Below are 19,725 nucleotides of genomic sequence, written 5' to 3'. Positions count from 1 at the left end.
CCGTCAGCATACAGTAACCGAGATTAGAGAACGATTTACACACAGACTTATTGTTCATTAATATTAGCTTATGATTAGGATTTTTGAGGGGTCAATAAACGGCACGTCATTGTATTTTCCACGTGTACACATCAATAGTTGATGGTTTGATTAGAACTGAATAAAATCTATCAAAATACTATTGGTATGCAATCACAAAGCCCACAAAGACACGTTCTGTCCGAGAAGTTATCAGCCTTATTTCCTTTCTAGGCAGGGGTCGAATAGAGGTCAGCATTATTTAAAGGTGTGATCCACACACACACACACACACAGAGAGTCACGTAGATAAACACACACCCACCCTCACAGCACTCCTGCTCCAGTCACCTGTGTGTATCTTAGTGGGCCGGCCTGCCGTTACTGTGTTTCCGTTCACACATGGCGACAATGTTGGCTTTGTCAGAGACGCGGAAACGTGGTCCATCTGCGTGAGATGGCCGGCCCATCCTCCACGAGCCGGTGAGAAAAACAAAGACGCGTCACGCCGAGGCCGTTTCATCTGCTGACACCTCTCATTAGGCTTCATCAACTGAGAGGACGAGGACAATATGATGCGCAGGATACAAGAGCGAGCAAACGTGATCACACGATCAGCTCCAATCCATGGAACGATAAATACAGCTGCATCTCAAGAAATTAAAGTTTTTAAAAAGTTGATTTATTTTAGCAATCCAATACAAAAAGTGAAACTGGTATATTATATAGATTCATCACACACTGATATATTTCAAGTGTTTATATCTTAATTTTGATGATTTTGATGAAATTAGAAGACCAATTAAAAATTTTTAGTGAATTGTTGGTCTTCTGGAAAGTCTGTTTATTTACTGTATAAGTACTCAATACTTAGTAGAGGCTTCTTTTGCTTTAATTAATGCCTCAATTCGGCGTGGCACGGAGGTGATCAGTCTGTGGAACTGCTGAGGTGGTGTGGAAGTCCAGGTTTCTTTTACGGTGGCCTTCAGCTCATTGGCATTTTTTGGTCTCTTGTTTCTCATTTTCCTCTATAGATTCTCTATGGGGTTCAGGTCTGGTGAGTTTGCTGGCCAGTCACCACACCAACACCATGGTCATTTAACCAAATGCTTTTAGCAGTGTGGGCAGGTGCCAAATCCTGCTGGAAAATGAAATCAGCATCTCCATAAAAGCTGGTCAGCAGAGAGAATCATGAAGTGCTCTTAAACTTCCTGGTAGACGGCTGTGCTGACCTTGGACCTGATTAAACACGGTGGACCAACACCAGCAGATGACACGCCTCCCCAAACCACCACTGACTGTGCAAACTTTACACTGGACCTCAAACAACTTGGATTCTGTGCCTCTCTTCTTCCAGACTCTGCGACCAAAATTTCTTTCCTTTCTTCTGAAAAGACAACTTTGGCCCACTGAGCAACAGTCCAGTCCTTTTTGTCCTTTGCCCAGGTGAGACACCTCTGCTGTCTCTGGTTCAGGAGTGGCTTGACACAAGGAATGTGTCAGTTGTAACCCATGGATACGTCTGTGTGTGGATGCTCTTGAAGCACTGACTCCAGCTGCAGTCCACTCTTTGTGAATCTTCCCAAAATCTTGAATGGGCTTCGTTTAATCTTTTTCTACCACATTTTTTCCTTCCATTCAACTTTCCATTAATGTGCTTTATATGAAACTCTGTGAACAGCATCTTCTTTAGCGATGACCTTTTGTCTCATCCTACATGTGCAGGGTGTCAATAATCTTCTTCTGGACAACTGTCAAGTCAGCAGTCTTGCCCCATGATTGTGTAGCATGGACCAGACTGACACCATTTAAAGGCTCAGGAAACCTTTGCAGGTGTTTGGAGTTAATGAGCAGATTAGTGTGTGACATCACGAGTCTCCAATATTGAACTTTTTCACAATATTCTAATTTTCTGAAACACTAAATTTTGGGTTTTCATTAGCTGTAAGCCATGATCATTAAAATTAAAAGAAATGAACACTTGAAATACATCAGTGTGTGTGTGATGAATCTATATAATATAGCAGTTTCACTTTTTGTGCTGAATTACTGAACATAAATTCTGGATATGGTCATGAAACCTGTTGGCATGAGGTCCTTTTTAAACATCCCATTCCACATTTAGTCTCTATTTCCTCCCAAATTACTCTCCATTCTTCTGCAAAGGTGTTCCACTAGATTTTATGAAGCAATCAGGTACAGATGGCGGTGAGGAGTTCTGGGGTGCACTCAGAGTTCACATTCATCCCAAAGGTCTTCAATAGGGTTGAGGTCTGAAAGCTATAGGAGGAGATCTTCCACATCTTCTAACCTATGTTTGGGTCTCCGAGTTCCAGTGAAGAGAAAGTTTCATGCTACATCAACCAAAGTCATCCTGTACAATTGTGTGCCTCCAACTTCATTCAATCATGGCATTTGGTGGATGCCTTTATCCAGAGACTTATAACCGAGCAGTGGAGGGTTAAGGGGCTTGCTGCTGTTTTAAATACATCTTCTTAAACACTTCAAATATGAAAATATGTTTTGGGCCTTCAAAATATTTCAATAGCTTTAAATGTGTAAATGTATTGTTTCAGTGGAAACCTCTCCTAAGTTTTTTGACCACGGATGACCTTCTGGCACGCTCTGACCCTTGCCCGCCTCGACGATGCTAATGTTGCTAATTAATCAGGCGCTGGCCTCGAATGTAGCGGCGAGTCTCTGCTATGTGCCATGAGTTGCTCACACACACTCACACCCTGAAGCCAAGTGGCTTTATTACACCCTCATACACACAACACCAGGAGCTTGCTCTTTCTTCTTTTTTTTTAAGTAAAAAGATGAATTATGACCAAAGTTGCAAAATTCCATGAATTTTCAAGACTGGAAACTTTTCATGGGAATTAACCTGGAATTAATTGGAATAACGTGGGAATTTACAAAATTGCAGGTTAGGCAATAAGAAAAGTAAATGTAAAATCTTAAGGGATAATTTGGGTTAAAACAATCCGATTTGTATACAATTGCAGTTGAATTTCTACCTGCACATCGTTATTCGAATCCTTCACATCAAAAAAATCTTTGTCAAAGTCTTAGCGAGTATTCACGTAAATGACAAATATTACATACGTTCAGGTTTAAAACTTCATTGTGCTGTGTGTAGGCGATTGTGCAAGAAAATCACACTATTGTAAAACATTTCTGCTTATGACAGAACAAAATGTTTATGTTTGTATATTCTTCCTCTTCTTCTGGCTTCTCCCATTAAGGGTCTCCACAGCGGATCATCTGTCTCCATACCCCCCTGTCTTCCTTCACCACATCCATAAACCTCCTCCTTGGTTTTCCTCTTTTCCTCCTTCCTGGTGGCTCCATCCTCAGCATTCTCCTACTCATATACCCCATGTCCCTCCTCTGCACATGTCCAAACCATCTCAATCTCACCTCCCTCACCTTGTCTCCAAAATGTCCTACATGTGCTGTCCTCTAATAAACTTACTTCTAATCGTCGTCACTCCCAACGAAAACCTCAACATCTTCAGCTCCGCCACCTCCAGCTCCACCTCCTGTCTTTTACTCAATGCCACTGTCTCTAAACATTTGTTTGTATATGATACTGTTTATATACATTTTCCCAAATTTCTAATTAATTCCAATAAATTCCTGGTAAATTTCCAATTTGGAGTTTCTTCAAAAATCCCCCAGATGAAGTGCCCATGGAAAGTTTCTGGAAAGTTTCAGCCTGTTTGCAACCCTCAAACACTTCATGTACCTCAGGTATTTTACTTCAGATCCATGACCTCCATGTCACCTTTAATACTAATTTCATTCACACAATAACCAAAATAGTTTTTTTAAACAAATAGTGAAAAGGTTCAACAATAAAGCAGCTTTTGCTGATATACACTATATGCACTTGTACTAGGAGACCCAAATCGGTTGCACCAGCTCCTTGAAGATATGCATTCCATGGGCTGGAGTGGAGGATCAGCTGCTATAGTAGAGGACCCTATTGAACATCTTTGGGATTATTTGTTTTCATGCTTCATGCCTCCTCACCTCATTGACATCATAACCTGATCTTTACTAACACCCTTGTACCTGAATGAATCTCACAGAAATCTCCACAAAATCTAGTGAAACATCTTCCCAGGAGAGTGGAGCTCATTATAAAGGCAGATGGAGACTAAATGTGGAATGCAATGTTCAAAAAGCACCAATTGATTGCTCAGGTGTCCTCCAACATAATAAATCATATAGTGTACATGTCCTTTACATCTCCTTGACCAAAAAACGACTTTTTTCCACACATTTTACCTCAGGAAGTACCTTGTTTAGGTGTGTTAAGCTGCTAGCTAGCATATGGAGGTAACATTTTTGAATATTATGTGCTTTATTAAAGATTTCTCTCAGAAATCTGGTCAAGTTACCTCACGATAACATGATAATCACTCGCTTTGCCATATATTATATCTTATTGTTTCGCCATTAAGTTAAAATGACTACCTTTGTTTCAAAAAGTATTTACCTGTATATTTACTTCCAAACTTATATTTTCACAGCAAGTTATATTTAATTGTTATTATGCATTTATTTGTCTTTCATAATCCATTTAATTGTTATTTACTCAACGAAATAGTAATAACCGATAATTAAAAGGTAATAAAACACAACACAATGTTTTTTCCCTCAAAAACGAAGCCTGGGTTTTTTACAAATGATCAATGTATATAGAGTATCCATGTTCTCAATCCAGATTTTCTTCACTTTTCTACACAGTTCCCTTCAACTCAAAATGTATTGGGAGTCCTAAAAAAACATTCTCTTCATTATGTGGGTTGTGGAGACACCTGCTGGGCAAAATCAGTTTGAAAAACTGTTCTTTCTTTGACTGTTATGGCATTTGGTGGACACTTATTCAATTCATGCACCTGAAGGTTGAGGGCCATGCTCAAGGGTTCAACACAGGCAGCATCGTTGTGCCGAGATGTGAAGTGACGACCTTCTGAGAAAAGGTCTATCAACTGTTCTACAGTTTGAGCTTGGTGTCGCGCGCCTCCAAGGCCTTGATGGCGACCTCGGCCCTCTCTGCGAGCTGCATTCCCTCCGTCTGCGCACTCCGAAGCAGGAAGTGCCTGATAAAGAGCTTGAGTCCTTCACGTAGCATTCCAAGATTCGGGATTCCAGAAATCCTGAGCACACAGAACACAAAAAGAAAAGAGCTTCAAACATCACCCTACGTTGCTTAGAAGTGATATCGGTTAGTGATTTTCATGGACATAAAAGGGAAATAAAACATTGTAAGACATGTAGGAAATCTATGAACACCTCAGTGATCATCTGGGCGTTTCTGTGGAACATTATCTATTCGAGAAACTCACCGACTGAACATCTGTACCAGCTCCTCCTCCTGAGTTTGCTGTAAAAGCTTCGACAAGACCTGCCTCAGAAATTTAACCCTGGGCTTATCAAGTTCTCCAAACTCTATGGCCTGAAGAGCAAGAGAGAGAACATCATTCAGAAATAAAAAAAATACAAAATCTGTGATACTTTCAGATCCTGAGATCATATCAATTGTGCATATAATAAAAGCCCGACTAGAAGCATCATCATCATCATCATCATCATCATCATCAATTTACAATCACGAATCGCAGGGAATGCTGGGTAATCTTGGCCTACCTTGAGGATGGAGAGCGAGAGGGAGTTCTTGGTTAAGAGGTGCGTGACCATCTGGACCAGGTTCATAAAGGAACTGCTCGACAGGGTTGCCATCTCTTTAAACTTATCCCACAGACAAAACTGGAAAGTCATCTGATGATTTGTTTTGGGTATTGGAAAGAAAAGAAAAAAAAAAGGATAAAATGCATATTTTGAATAAAGCTAACTGGCAGCATAACACACAATTATAAGGTACTTTGTGTGAAATATCTTATTCTGGTCAAGGTGACATGAAGGACATATACACTATATGTTGGGTTAATGTTGGTGGACACCTGAGCATATGATGGGTGCTTTTTGAACATTGCATTGCACATTCAGGCCCCATTTTTTAACAATAAGCTCTGATCTTCAGGAAAGATTTTCCTCTAGATTTTGTGGAGAATTTGTGGAGTTTTTGTGGAGCACTCAACGTTTACATTCATTACAAAAGTGATCAATAGGGTTGGAGCTCTATAGCAGGAGATCTTCCACTCCAACCCATATTAACCCATGGAGCTGGCTTTGTGCACAGGGGATTGTAATGCTGGAGCAATGCTGTATGTGCCTCCATACAGTTTGTTGTAACATTTTGAGGAACATCTGGCTGGGGAAAATTCCAAATACTTTTGTCCAAAACCCATTTCTTCTGCTTTTGTTACCTGGAAGCGTCGGTCATGCATGCAGAACTTCTCAGCTAGAACGGCGTAGAAGACATTGAAGGATTTTTCCTGCAAGCAGCAGTCGAGTAGGACGTGGACAATATCGCGCTCCGACTGACCTTTCAAACCCAATCTACAGCAAAACATAACAGACACTGAAGAGAAGAACTGATTGTGTATGTAATTCGAGAAGAGCAAAAATCAAAGCGCAAGAAACCTGAGGAGCTTCTCGAAGGCGTCCATGTAATCCTCACTGGTCATAATGACGCAGAAGATGTTCCTCCTGACGTCCGTGTTCATGCGCTGTTTACGGGCCAGTTCCAAAACTTTGGCGCTGAACTGAGACAGAAAGGGCCACAGAGGTTACCAGAGAGAAGTAAATCCGAGCAGAGAGAGAGAGAGAGAGAGAGAGAGAGAGAGAGAGAGAGAGAGAGAAAACCCTACTAACAATGTGGGTTGGGGAACAAGAAGATGGACCCGAACTGACAGAATAAAATCATAGGCTTACAAGGGAGCAAGAGGGGAGAGAGAGAGAGAGAGAGAGAGAGAGAGAGAGAGAGAGAGAGAGACAGACAAACATAGTAAAAGACAAAGAACAAGGTAAAGAAATGGACAGACAGATAGTGACAGACGAACTAAAAGTGAGGGAGAGAGAGTAAAAGAAAGCTAAAAGAAAGACAGACAGAAAGTACAAGATTGTGAGTAAGGGATAAAAAAGAGAGACAGACAGAGGGTAGTAAGAGAGAGAGAGACAGATAGAGAGAGACAGACAGACAGAGACAGACAAATAGTGAGAGACAGACAGCCAGACAGTGAGAGACAGACAGATAGACAGACAGATAGTGAGAGACAGACAGATAGTGAGAGACAGACAGGCAGACAGTGAGAGACAGACAGACAGCTAGTGAGAAAGACAGACAGACAGATAGTGAGAGACAGACAGACATATAGACAGACAGATAGCGTGAGACAGACAGACAGGCAGATCGTGAGACAGACAGACAGACAGTGAGAGACAGACAGAATAAATTTGAGATTCCCTCGAACTTTGGTAGCTTCAGAAGCTCAAATCTCTGCACCACCAATCTGCCATTGTGGGGCCCCTGAGTAAGGCCCTCAATAGCTCATCTGTATAACTGAGATCACTGAATGGATAGACTGCATGTTCCTTACCTGTTCCCCGATAGCAGGCTGCTCTGTCGGTTTGTCCTCAGTAATCATGGGCACTCCGCTCCAGGACGAGCCGACGATCCACCAGCGCCCGACTTTCTGCGCTTCCAGAAGATTCTCCAAAGAAACTCGGAGCTTCACGTCAGTGCCACTCGCACGGTTCTGGATCTTCACAGCAGCACACACACACACACACACACACACACACACACACACACACAATACAAACAAAGTATGATGAGATGGAGCCGTGAATCCTGAGGAGCTGCTTTCCTGATATTACAGAAATCTTCCTGACAAAATCTCACAGAAAAGCACTGACCCTGGAGACTGGACCACCTGAGCACAGAGGTTCAAGAGCTTTAATGAACAACCCCTCATCTTAGCTGCAGCACCGTTTAGAGCTGCTGTAAGTGGAACTTCACCCCCACCTTCTGACCAGTCAGTGCTGTAACAACCCCCCTAACCTCACAACTCGTTTTGTTGAGAGAAGGCACCCCCCAGTGGTGAACGTGTCTCACCAGAGTGCGCTGCAGTTTCCGCAGTCTCTCCACAGGCTCAGGGTCGTAACCTGGAATTTTCCTCATGTCATTGTTCTTCAGGGCCATCATGGTCTCCAACATGAACCTCACCTGAGAGAGAAAATAAGAAAGAAATAGATAGACAGTGATAGAGAGAGAGAGAGAGAGAGAGAGAGAGAGAGAGAGAGAGAGAGAGAAAGAAAGTGAGCAAGAGTGATAGACAGATAGTAAGAAACATGTAGAGAGAGAGAGAGAGAGAGAGAGAGAGAGAGAGAGAGAGAGAGAGAGAGAGAGAGAGAGAGAGAGAGAGATAGAAAGATTGAAAGAAAGAGTGAGAAACTTCAATGAGAAGAAGCACGGGAGAGAGTGGGAAGAGAGAAAGAGAGAGAGAGAAGGAGATAGGTAAAAAATGAGGGAGAGGAAGGGGACAGAGAAAGAGAGAGAGAATGTGAGAGAGAGGAAGATGGCAGGAAGCGAGGGAGAGGCAGACAGAAGAGAGGGAGACAGTCCCGGGGCTTACTCTGGTCTGGTCGCTGAAACGTGGCCCCTCTGCGCTGGCTTTGCGCTGGGCTTCTGATATCAGCTCCTTCAGGCCCAGAGGGTCGTCCTTCCTGAGGGAAAAGCCCACGTTCCTCAGCAGCAGCAGCATGAGCTCCACGTCCTGCGGCGTGAACGACGACAGCAGCCGCTTCAGCACGTCGAACAGCAGCAGCGAGTGCACCACCTGGAAGTTGTACATGCGCCATCATGGAGGCCAGATTACAGCACTCTTTACCCGTCTCTGAGGCGTCGCGCTGTGTCTCATCGAAACGACGGACCACCGTCTCCAGGAAATGAGCACCGACCTGAGGGACAGAGGGAATGTCCAGCTCATATACTCATTCTAGCACAAAGACACAGCTGTGGTGCCGTGTCTCTGTTAGGATGTGCATCGCTATAACTGAGGCAGATGTGATTCGGATCTCGATGCGTAGTCAATGATACACTATGTTAAAGATACGTATGAAGCAGCTACTGATGCATCAGATCACTTAAGACTTCTAACGCATGGTCCTTTCACAAACAAAAAAAAAAAGAAATGAAACCAGACGTTCTTTTTCTGTTGTGTCTGCAGGAAGTTACAGCTCTACCTCTGCCATGTTAATCTATTAATCACTCGGCCTCCCTAGTGTTGTGATACGTCGTATTCACGTAGCAGCAGCGGTGCTGAGAGAACGCGCTCAAGAAAAGTAGAGAAATCCGTCTACATAGAAAATATTAGTCACAAACTATTAGCCCGAGTCTGATCTGCCCGAGTCCGATCTGCCCGAGTCTGATCTGCCCGAGTCTGATCTGCCCGATTCATTCCAAACCCTTGGATGGAGTTTTCTTTAATTGGACACACACCTCATGACTTAACTTGACACAGCTGAGGGTTTCACATGAACATCCTTTACATCCATGAGCAACTAAAGAACTTGGATGAGACTGGATTTGGACTGTAATTAATATCAACAGTTTGCTACAAAATTCTCAGGACCAGAGTTTGCATGAACAGTTCTGCATTTATGACTGAAAATCTCAACAAAGACAGAACTGTAATGAATGAACATTCGGTGATGTAGATGAGGAAGTGTTCCATTTTGAGCAGTGGATGAAGTACACAAAGCAAAATATGACTCCAGTAAAAGAAAGACAATATGTTTACTTGCTGCCTAATAAATAAATCCCACCTAAAATAAATTATTTTTATACATATACATATATTTTGGAACAGTACCTCCAGTCCGACTGTGTGATGCAGGACACTGACTAACAACGTGTGCTCCATCAGCAGCCTGAGGAAAGAAGAAAAAGCAAATGCATAATCAATACCAGACATATGATTCTTGTTTCATACAGTATAATATCTATACTCTGAATTGTGATTGGCTGGAAGCTTATCCCAAAGATGTTCAAAAGTTTTGGAGCTCCGCTTTACTTGGGGTTGGAAGATCTGGATCTCTCCTGCTATAGAGCTCCAACCCTAATGAACATCTTTGGGATGAATGTGAATGTTGACTGCACCCCAGGTCTCCTCACCTCACCTACATCAGTACCTAACTTTCAACTGAATTAGCAAAAAATGCCCAAAAAATCTAGTGAAACCTTTATTGCAGAAGAATGGAGGCGATTTGAAGAGTAAATGATGACTAAATGTGGAATGTGATGTTCAAAAAACACCAATTGTACGCTCAGGTGTCCAGCAGCATTAACCCATCATATAGTGTTCATGTCCTTCACATTATTTTGACCGAAATACGATTTTTTGAGAAAAATTACCTCAGGAAGTACCTCGACGGTGTGTGTTAAGCTGCTAGCTACCAATACAGCAGATCATTTTTTAAAAAATTTACACGTTTTATTAAAAATTTCTCTCAGAAATCTGGTCAAGTTACTTCACGAAAACCAGCAAAACTGGTATATCTTATTGTTTTGTCATTTATTAGAAATTACTATTATTACTATATATAAAATTAATTAACTGTATATTTACTTCAAAATGTTTTACACATTTTTTGATTGACTAATTTCTGTTATTATTTAAACAGTTGTCTTTCATAACCCTTTACAAGTGTAATTAATTCAACAGAATGTCGCAGACTCCTAACTTATATACAGCATCTGTTCAGTGTTTACTTGCAAATGCTATTAAACGCAACACTGTGTTTTTCTTCTAACGAAGCCCAGGTTCTTGACAGGTTACCAAAGTATACGACGTGATATCAAAAAGGTACGAGACTCGACCTGTTTACAATAAAGTACTTTATTTATCTACGTTTACACACGATCGCCTTCAAATCTGGTGAGTAGGGAAGGGTGCGGAAGTGAGATCGCGTCAAATGTTCGCCGGCAATCATCATGCATGAGTTGCTGAATGGTTTCGACATTTCTGGGACGTTTCACGCAGACGTGGTGGGCATTGCGCCAGTTACACACCGTTAGTCTTGAAACCTTTTGATACCACCTCCTACAGGGCATCCATATTCTCCAGATTTTATTCTATAAACATAACCTACGTTCTCGTTGTCACAGAAGGAAAAGCAAATGAAAAGCTACCTGTCGGGCATCAGTGCGGGCGTGACGCAGGAGGCCATCAGGACCTCGGTCAGCACGTCGTTCATGTCCTTCCTGCTGTTGCTCATGTACATCTGCTCCACCTGCCCACTGATGGAGCCCATGTTGGCCTCACTCAACCTGGCAAGCATGAAGTCATGTGACCACCACGTCAACCAGTAATAACACGAGATCGATGAGAATAAGACGCTACATGAACACTGACCTGTTTACGAGGCCTTTCAGGTTGCGCTGAGACGCTCTAGTTCGGCTCGGCGTTTGCCGTCGGCAGCTTCTCGGAGATGAGGTGGGATGTATTTGCCCGTCGGCTCGCCGCTCTAGAGGAACAAACAAACGTGTGTGTACAGCAATACATATACATTTGTGTAGAATATAGGGCCAAAAGTTTGTGGACACCCGAACATCCCATTCCACATGTAGTCTCCATTTACTTTTATAATAAGTTCCACTCTTCTGGGAAGATGTTTGTCTAACACTGCCCAACTGGTCCCAGGTTTCTGCTAGATGTTGTGAACGTTCCATTAAATTTCCAAAGATTGAAAAAGAACCCCATGTGTGTCAGGTGTCCCAATATTTTTGACCTTGGTGTGTGTACGAAAGAAAGTCGAAACCCATATTTACTTACAGATGCTTTGTCTCGGGAATTGAGCTGATCCTCCTGTTCACTTTGCTCAACCTCCTCCTCTTCTTCTTCTTCTGAGGCATCTTCTCCATCCTCATCCATCTTGTCATTTCCGCCTTCGTCCTCATCTTCTTCCCCTTTCCCATCTTCCTCCGTCTCCTCATCTTCATCCATCTCCTCATCTTCTTCCCCTTCCCCATCTTCATCCATCTCCTCATCTCCAGACTCCTGATGTTCCAACTCATCCTGATCTTCCTCCTCACTGTCCTCCTGCAACTTCTCCAACCTGCTCTTCACTTTCTCTGACTCTTCATCCTCATCGCTCTCGTATAAACCCATCCCTCCAGGCTCCAGAACTCCCAGAATATAATCCAGACCATCGCTGACGAACGACTGAGGAAGGCTCTTCTTGTTCCTCCTCTTATGGAGACCGAGACGCTTTTCGAGATTCTTGATCTCTCTGTCCTCCACCTCGTTGGCTTCCATCAGGGCTTTCTTCCTCATCGCCTGCACTTTGGATTTCTTTTCCGCCTGAGGTTCCGCCGGTTCCTTAAAACTCACATTCCTTCTAGGTTTCTTCTCCTCCTTGTCTGAGTTGGTCTTCATAGCCGGAGGAGGCTTTGGTGGACTTTTGGGTCCAGGAGCATCCACACTGTCCTCCTGCTTCTTCTCCTCTACAGGCTGCTTCCCTTTCATCCTTTTCTTCTTCTTCTTCACCTTCCGCTTCTCTCTGCGCACTTCTTTGCGACTTTTTCTCCTCGGCAGCATCTCCATGTGTCCCTGGTTCTCCAGTTCTTCATGTCCTCCTGCACTTTGGACAAAGTTCTGGACTGAAACCATGAACTTATGCAGCTTATCTTGGGACTGTTTCCCTTTTCCGCCTCCTTTCCGCTTGAATTTAGGCTTCATGTTGATTTTTTTATATAAATATTTATATATAAAATACTAGAGGTAATTATTGTACTGTTTGAGGAACCGCATTACATCAAAACACAACACACGCGTGAAACACGGAGGCGGCCATCTTGGATTTTCCATGCTTCCGGTTTCTACTTGTTCGGCACCCGTTTTTTCGCGAATTGCGTGTTTACACCGCCACCTGGTGGACTTAGCATGTATTTGAATAACCGCATTAATAGAACAAACCGATATCTGGAGGGAGGGAAAAACAGACAGACACATAAATAAAAAGAATTATAGTTTAATGTAATGTGCAGCAAAAGTCCTATTAAAAGTAAAAAAAAAAACGGACAAAACCCAAAAAGCAAGCAGTGATACTCACTGCCATAAAAACCCAAATATCAACAGTGGTGCGCCATCAGGGTCAGCAACTCTATAAATATCACTGACTTGTGTTTTTATAGATTTTTCTTCATGAATATGAATTAAATAATTCCCAGTAGTCTATTCTCTTCAGTCCACAGCATTTCTCAAAGAAGCGTTGCATCTGGGAGTTCTTTTTACGTTAGAGTTTCTATCCAATCAGATTTCACTCGTCACGTGTCAAAGGAATTTGCCATGATTCCTTCAAAATCAAGAAAAATCTAGAAAATATGATCCCTGTTTTAATCAGTCTACACCGCTCCCAATGACATCTCGCATTGATTATAAAACACTACTACTGACGTATAAAACACTTAACATCTCTTATGTATTCAGGAGGTGCTGTTGTGGCTCCAGTGAAAGGAGACGTGTTGAATTGTGTTCATTGGGTTTCTTGCTTTAGTGATGACTTTCATTCTCACTGTATGAGATTCCTGTGTGCGATTCAGCACTCTGTTCTACTGCGTCTCTCTATTATACTGATGTTTTCGACAGATGTGGAGTCGTAATGATTAAGAGGTGGATTGATTCAGGAAGGACATCACTGAAGGCCGAGGTGTGAAATGTACTAGATATCACCAATTCATTCATTACCTTTCAGACTGTCAGGATTATGTGCCAGACAGAGAGTAAAAACAATGAGCAAGTATTTGGGTCCTGGGTCCATGCAGACCCCCAACCACCGAGTTCAACCGTTTTTCATAAAAACATTAAAAAATTCCAGAAAATTTTCTCTCGATTTGTGTAAATCTCAATTCAGAAGAAACTCCACCAGGGGGCAGCACTCCACAAAGCTATAACTTTCATACACGCGTCTGAGTGACCATGTGACCACTCTCTCTCTCTCTCTCTCTCTCTCTCTCTCTCTCTCTCTCTCCTGCTCACTGCCTGCACAGATCACTGTCCTGGCAAATATTCACTTGAGACTGGAGAAGCCAGAGGAAGCAGGTGTTATGCAGATGTGCTGAAATAAAGCTTTGTGTATAAACAATGTGAACATGTTTGGTGTTGATTTTATTCACAAAACACTTGTAATTCTATTTGATTCTATTTAATTCTATTCTCTCTGAAATCTGTTCAGTGTTTCTGATCTACTGATGTATTTGATTGAGGTGTGGGAACTGGTTGCTTTGCAAACTGGGGTCAATACACAGGGGTTTTTCTTGATGATGATGAGGACAATGACGAGAAGGACGATGATGATGATGATGATGATGATGATGATGATGATGATGATGATAATGATGATGATGATGATGATATTAATAATGATGATGATGATAATGATGAGGAGGAGGACGATGATGATGATGATCATGATAATGACGATGATGATATTGATGATGATGGTGATGATAATGATGATGATGATGATAGTGACAATGATGGTGATGATGAGGACAATGATGATGATGAGGATGAGGAGGAGGACGATGATGATGATGATGATGATGATGATGATGATGAGGACGATGATGATGAGGACGATGATGATGATAATGATGAGGAGGAGGACGATGATGATGATGATGATGATGATGAGGACAATGATGATGATAATGATGAGGAGGAGGATGATGATGATTATATTGATGATTATGATAATGAGGAGGAGGAGGAGGAGGTTGATGATGATGATTATATTGATTATGATAATGATGATGATATTGATAATGATGATGATGATGATGAGGAAGATGATGAGGATGATGATGATGATAATGAGGAGGAGGAGGAGGAGGACGATGATGATGATTATATTGATAATGATGATGATGATGATTATATTGATAATGATGATGATGATGATGATGATGATGATGATGATATTGATAATGACAATGATGATGATAATGACGATGATAATGACGATGATGATGTGGATGATGATGATATTGATAATGATGATGATGATGATAATGATGATGATAATGACGATGATGATACTGATAATGACGATGATGATGATGATAATGACGATGATGATGATAATGACGATGATGAGGACGATGATGATGATATTGATAATGATGATGATGATGATAGTGATAATGATGATGATATTGATAACGATGATGATGATGATGATGATGATGATGATGATCATCATCATCATCGTTTCTTGTTTCTATGCATCAAACCAGGTCATGGAACATCATGAAGATTTCCTTTGAGCAACAGAACTGCATGGTGTTGACGTATGAAATGTGAGACATGTTGGTTCAGGATTCCATTCACTTTCCAGAACCTTCCCTGTTCCAAAACAACCCCAAACCCTTACACTTCCACCTCCATGTGTGAGTGTGGGGGTGAGGGAGTCTGATCACAGCATTCTTCTGTTATGTGTCGTTTTGGACTCATCAGGTCAGTAGGCATCATGTGATTGAGTATAAATTATGGCAGGAAGGAAGCAACAGATATCAAAAACATGAAACGTTTTTTTTTCTTTCTGAGTCGCTTATAAAAAATGCAACTCCCTTTTTGTTTTTCCTCAGAAGTTCATCAGTAATTGTTTCTCTGGAGGACACGATGGTGTATAATGATTTCAGAAGATGCAGGCAGTGTTGATGGTGGACCCGTGAAGCTTTGAACATGTTTATCATTCTTTTTTTAAGAGATTAAAATGTAAACCACCATCACAATGTGGAGCACATATTATTATTTATATTATTATTATTATTATTATATTATTATTAATAATATTTTATTATATTATTTTTATATTATTATTATTATTATTATTATTGTTGTTGTTGTTGTTGTTGTTCCCAGAAGACATTGAAAAAATCTATTCTATTCAATTCTCCTCATAATGATGATGATCAGGATGATGATGATGATGATGACACCTTTAATGTTCTTGAGCGCAACCATCAACAGTAACATCATAGATCTTTAGGGTCTTTATGTGGAAGGGGATCGGACCACTGGTCCAGGACCAGTATGTAACTTCTCCATCTAGGGGTTGAATCTGTTACTGTGTTGTAATTTGCTGATATATTTCTACAATGTGTACACACAGTCTTTCACAGATTGGTGAAGCTCCGCCCTCTTTACTTCTCAGAGACGCTTTAGAATAATTTTTTTATTTATACCCAATCATCATTTATACCCAATCCTCATTTATACCCAATCATCATTTATACCCAATCATTTATACCCGGTCCTCATTTATACCCAATCCTCATTTATACCCAATCCTCATTTATACCCAATCATCATTTATACCCAATCATCATTTATACCCAATCATTTATACCAATCATCATTTATACCCAATCCTCATTTATACCCAATCATCATTTATACCCAATCCTCATTTATACCCAATCATTTATACCCAATCCTCATTTATACCCAATCATTTATAACCAATCCTCATTTATACCCAATCCTTATTTATACCCAATCCTCATTTATACCCAATCATTTATACCCAATCATCATTTATACCCAATCCTCATTTATACCCAATCCTCATTTATACCCAATCATTTATACCCGGTCCTCATTTATACCCAATCCTCATTTATACCCAATCATTTATACCCAATCATTTATAAACAATCCTCATTTATACCCAATCCTAATTTATACCCAATCATCATTTACCCAATCATCATTTATACCCAATCCTCATTTATACCCAATCATTTATACCCAATCATCATTTATACCCAATCATCATTTATACCCAATAATTTATACCCAATCATCATTTATACCCAATCCTCATTTATACCCAATTATTTATACCCAATCATTTATACCCAATCATAATTTATACCCAATCATTTATACCCAATCATCATTTATACCCAATCATTTATAAACAATCCTCATTTATACCCAATCCTAATTTATACCCAATCATTTATACCCAATCATCATTTATACCCAATCCTCATTTATACCCAATCATTTATACCCAATCATCATTTATACCCAATCATCATTTATACCCAATAATTTATACCCAATCATCATTTATACCCAATCCTCATTTATACCCAATTATTTATACCCAATCATTTATACCCAATCATAATTTATACCCAATCATTTATACCCAATCATCATTTATACCCAATCATCATTTATACCCAATCATTTATACCCAATCATCATTTATACCCAATCATTTATACCCAATCATCATTTATACCCAATCATTTATACCCAATCATCATTTATACCCAATCATCATTTATACCCAATCATTTATACCCAATCATCATTTATACCCAATCATAATTTATACCCAATCCTCATTTATACCCAATCATTTATACCCAATCATCATTTATACCCAATCCTCGTTTATACCCAATCATAATTTATACCCAATCATTTGTACCTAATCATTTATACCTAATACTAATTTATACCCAATCATCATTTATACCCAATCATCATTTATTCCCAATCATCATTTATAATCATTTATACCCAATCATCATTTATTCCCAATCATCATTTATACCCAATCATCATTTATTCCCAATCATCATTTATACCCAATCATCATTTATACCCAATCATTTATACCCAATCATCATTTATACCCAATCATCATTTATACCCAATCATTTGTACCTAATCATTTATACCTAATACTCATTTATACCCAATCATCATTTATACCCAATCATCATTTATTCCCAATCATCATTTATACCCAATCATTTATACCCAATCATCATTTATACCCAATCATCATTTACACCCAATCATCATTTATACCCAATCCTCATTTATACCCAATCATTTATACCCAATCATCATTTATACCCAATCCTCGTTTATACCCAATCATCATTTATTCCCAATCATTTATAATCATTTATACCCAATCATTTATACCCAATCATCATTTACCCAATCATCATTTATACCCAATCATTTATACCCATTCATCATTTATACCCAATCATTTATACCTAATCATTTATACCTAATCATTTATACCCAATCATCATTTATACCCAATCATCATTTATACCCAATCATCATTTATACCCAATCATTTATACCTAATCATTTATACCTAATCATTTATACCCAATCATCATTTATACCCAATCATCATTTATACCCAATCATCATTTATACCCAATCATTTATACCTAATCATTTATACCTAATCATTTATACCCAATCATCATTTATACCAATCATCATTTATACCCAATCATCATTTACACCCAATCATCATTTATACCCAATCCTCATTTATACCCAATCATTTATACCCAATCATCATTTATACCCAATCATTTATACCCAATCATCATTTATACCCAATCATTTATACCCAATCATCATTTATACCCAATCATCATTTATACCCAATCATCATTTACACCCAATCATCATTTATACCCAATCATCATTTATACCCAATCATTTATACCCAATCATCATTTATACCCAATCTCGTTTATACCCAATCATCATTTATACCCAATCATTTGTACCTAATCATTTATACCTAATACTCATTTATACCCAATCATTTATACCCAATCCTCATTTACACCCAATCATCATTTATACCCAATCCTCGTTTATACCCATTCATCATTTATACCCAATCATTTATACCTAATCATTTATACCTAATCATTTATACCCAATCATCATTTATACCCAATCATCATTTATACCCAATCCTCGTTTATACCCATTCATCATTTATACCTAATCATTTATACCTAATCATTTATACCCAATCATCATTTATACCCAATCATCATTTATACCCAATCATCATTTACACCCAATCATCATTTATACCCAATCCTCATTTATACCCAATCATTTATACCCAATCATCATTTATACCCAATCATTTATACCCAATCATCATTTATACCCAATCATTTGTACCTAATCATTTATACCTAATACTCATTTATACCCAATCATTTATACCTAATCATTTATACCTAATCATTTATACCCAATCATCATTTATACCCAGTCATCATTTATACCCAATCCTCGTTTATACCCATTCATCATTTATACCCAATCATTTATACCCAATCATTTATACCTAATCATTTATACCCAATCATCATTTACACCCAATCATCATTTATTCCCAATCATCATTTATACCCAATCATCATTTATACCCAATCATCATTTATACCCAATCATCATTTATACCCAATCATCATTTATACCCAATCATCATTTATACTCAGTCATCTTACTGAACTGTTGTTAATTAACATCATTAGTTGCAAAATGTTTTCTGTTTTTTTTTAATAACACGTGTTGGAGCCAACAATTCGAAATGACCTTTTTTTCGTAAAAAGATAAATTTTCTCAGTTTCAACGTACGATTGAAATGTTTTCTGTTTTTATTGTGAATAAAATATTGGTTTATGAGATTTGCAAAGCATTGCATTCTGTTTCCAAAAATTTTACAGTGAGCGAATTGGAATTGGGGTTTAACATCTTTTCCTGTTTTTCTTTCTGTGAACTGAAAAGAATGCAAATGAAAGTGTGTGAACCCACAAAATGTTTAACAAATCCTTTTATATGATGAATATATGCAAATGCAGAAGGTTAATCGCTGTGGATTGAGGGGATTACACTGTTTTCTGTAGCCGAAGCGTTCCTG

General features: G+C 39.5%; 1 protein-coding gene across 1 annotated transcript; it reads right to left on the bottom strand.

Moving 5' to 3' along the window:
- Positions 1-4,563: 4,563 nt before the first annotated feature.
- Positions 4,564-12,814, bottom strand: nom1 (nucleolar protein with MIF4G domain 1). The gene is given in 14 exon segments (XM_046850998.1): positions 4,564-5,189; positions 5,379-5,488; positions 5,680-5,811; positions 6,360-6,492; positions 6,577-6,698; positions 7,533-7,697; positions 8,051-8,161; positions 8,571-8,787; positions 8,789-8,895; positions 9,810-9,867; positions 11,129-11,266; positions 11,352-11,379; positions 11,382-11,463; positions 11,772-12,814. Coding segments are annotated over 14 exon segments (2,472 nt in total). The 5' UTR covers positions 12,678-12,814; the 3' UTR covers positions 4,564-5,026.
- Between the last annotated feature and the right edge of the window lie 6,911 nt (positions 12,815-19,725).

The sequence above is a fragment of the Silurus meridionalis genome, chromosome 6 (genome assembly GCF_014805685.1).
Source record: "Silurus meridionalis isolate SWU-2019-XX chromosome 6, ASM1480568v1, whole genome shotgun sequence".
Taxonomy (NCBI): Eukaryota; Metazoa; Chordata; class Actinopteri; order Siluriformes; family Siluridae; genus Silurus; species Silurus meridionalis.
The sequence above is the reverse complement of the archived record's forward strand: the minus strand, read 5'-3'. Positions and strand labels throughout refer to the sequence as shown.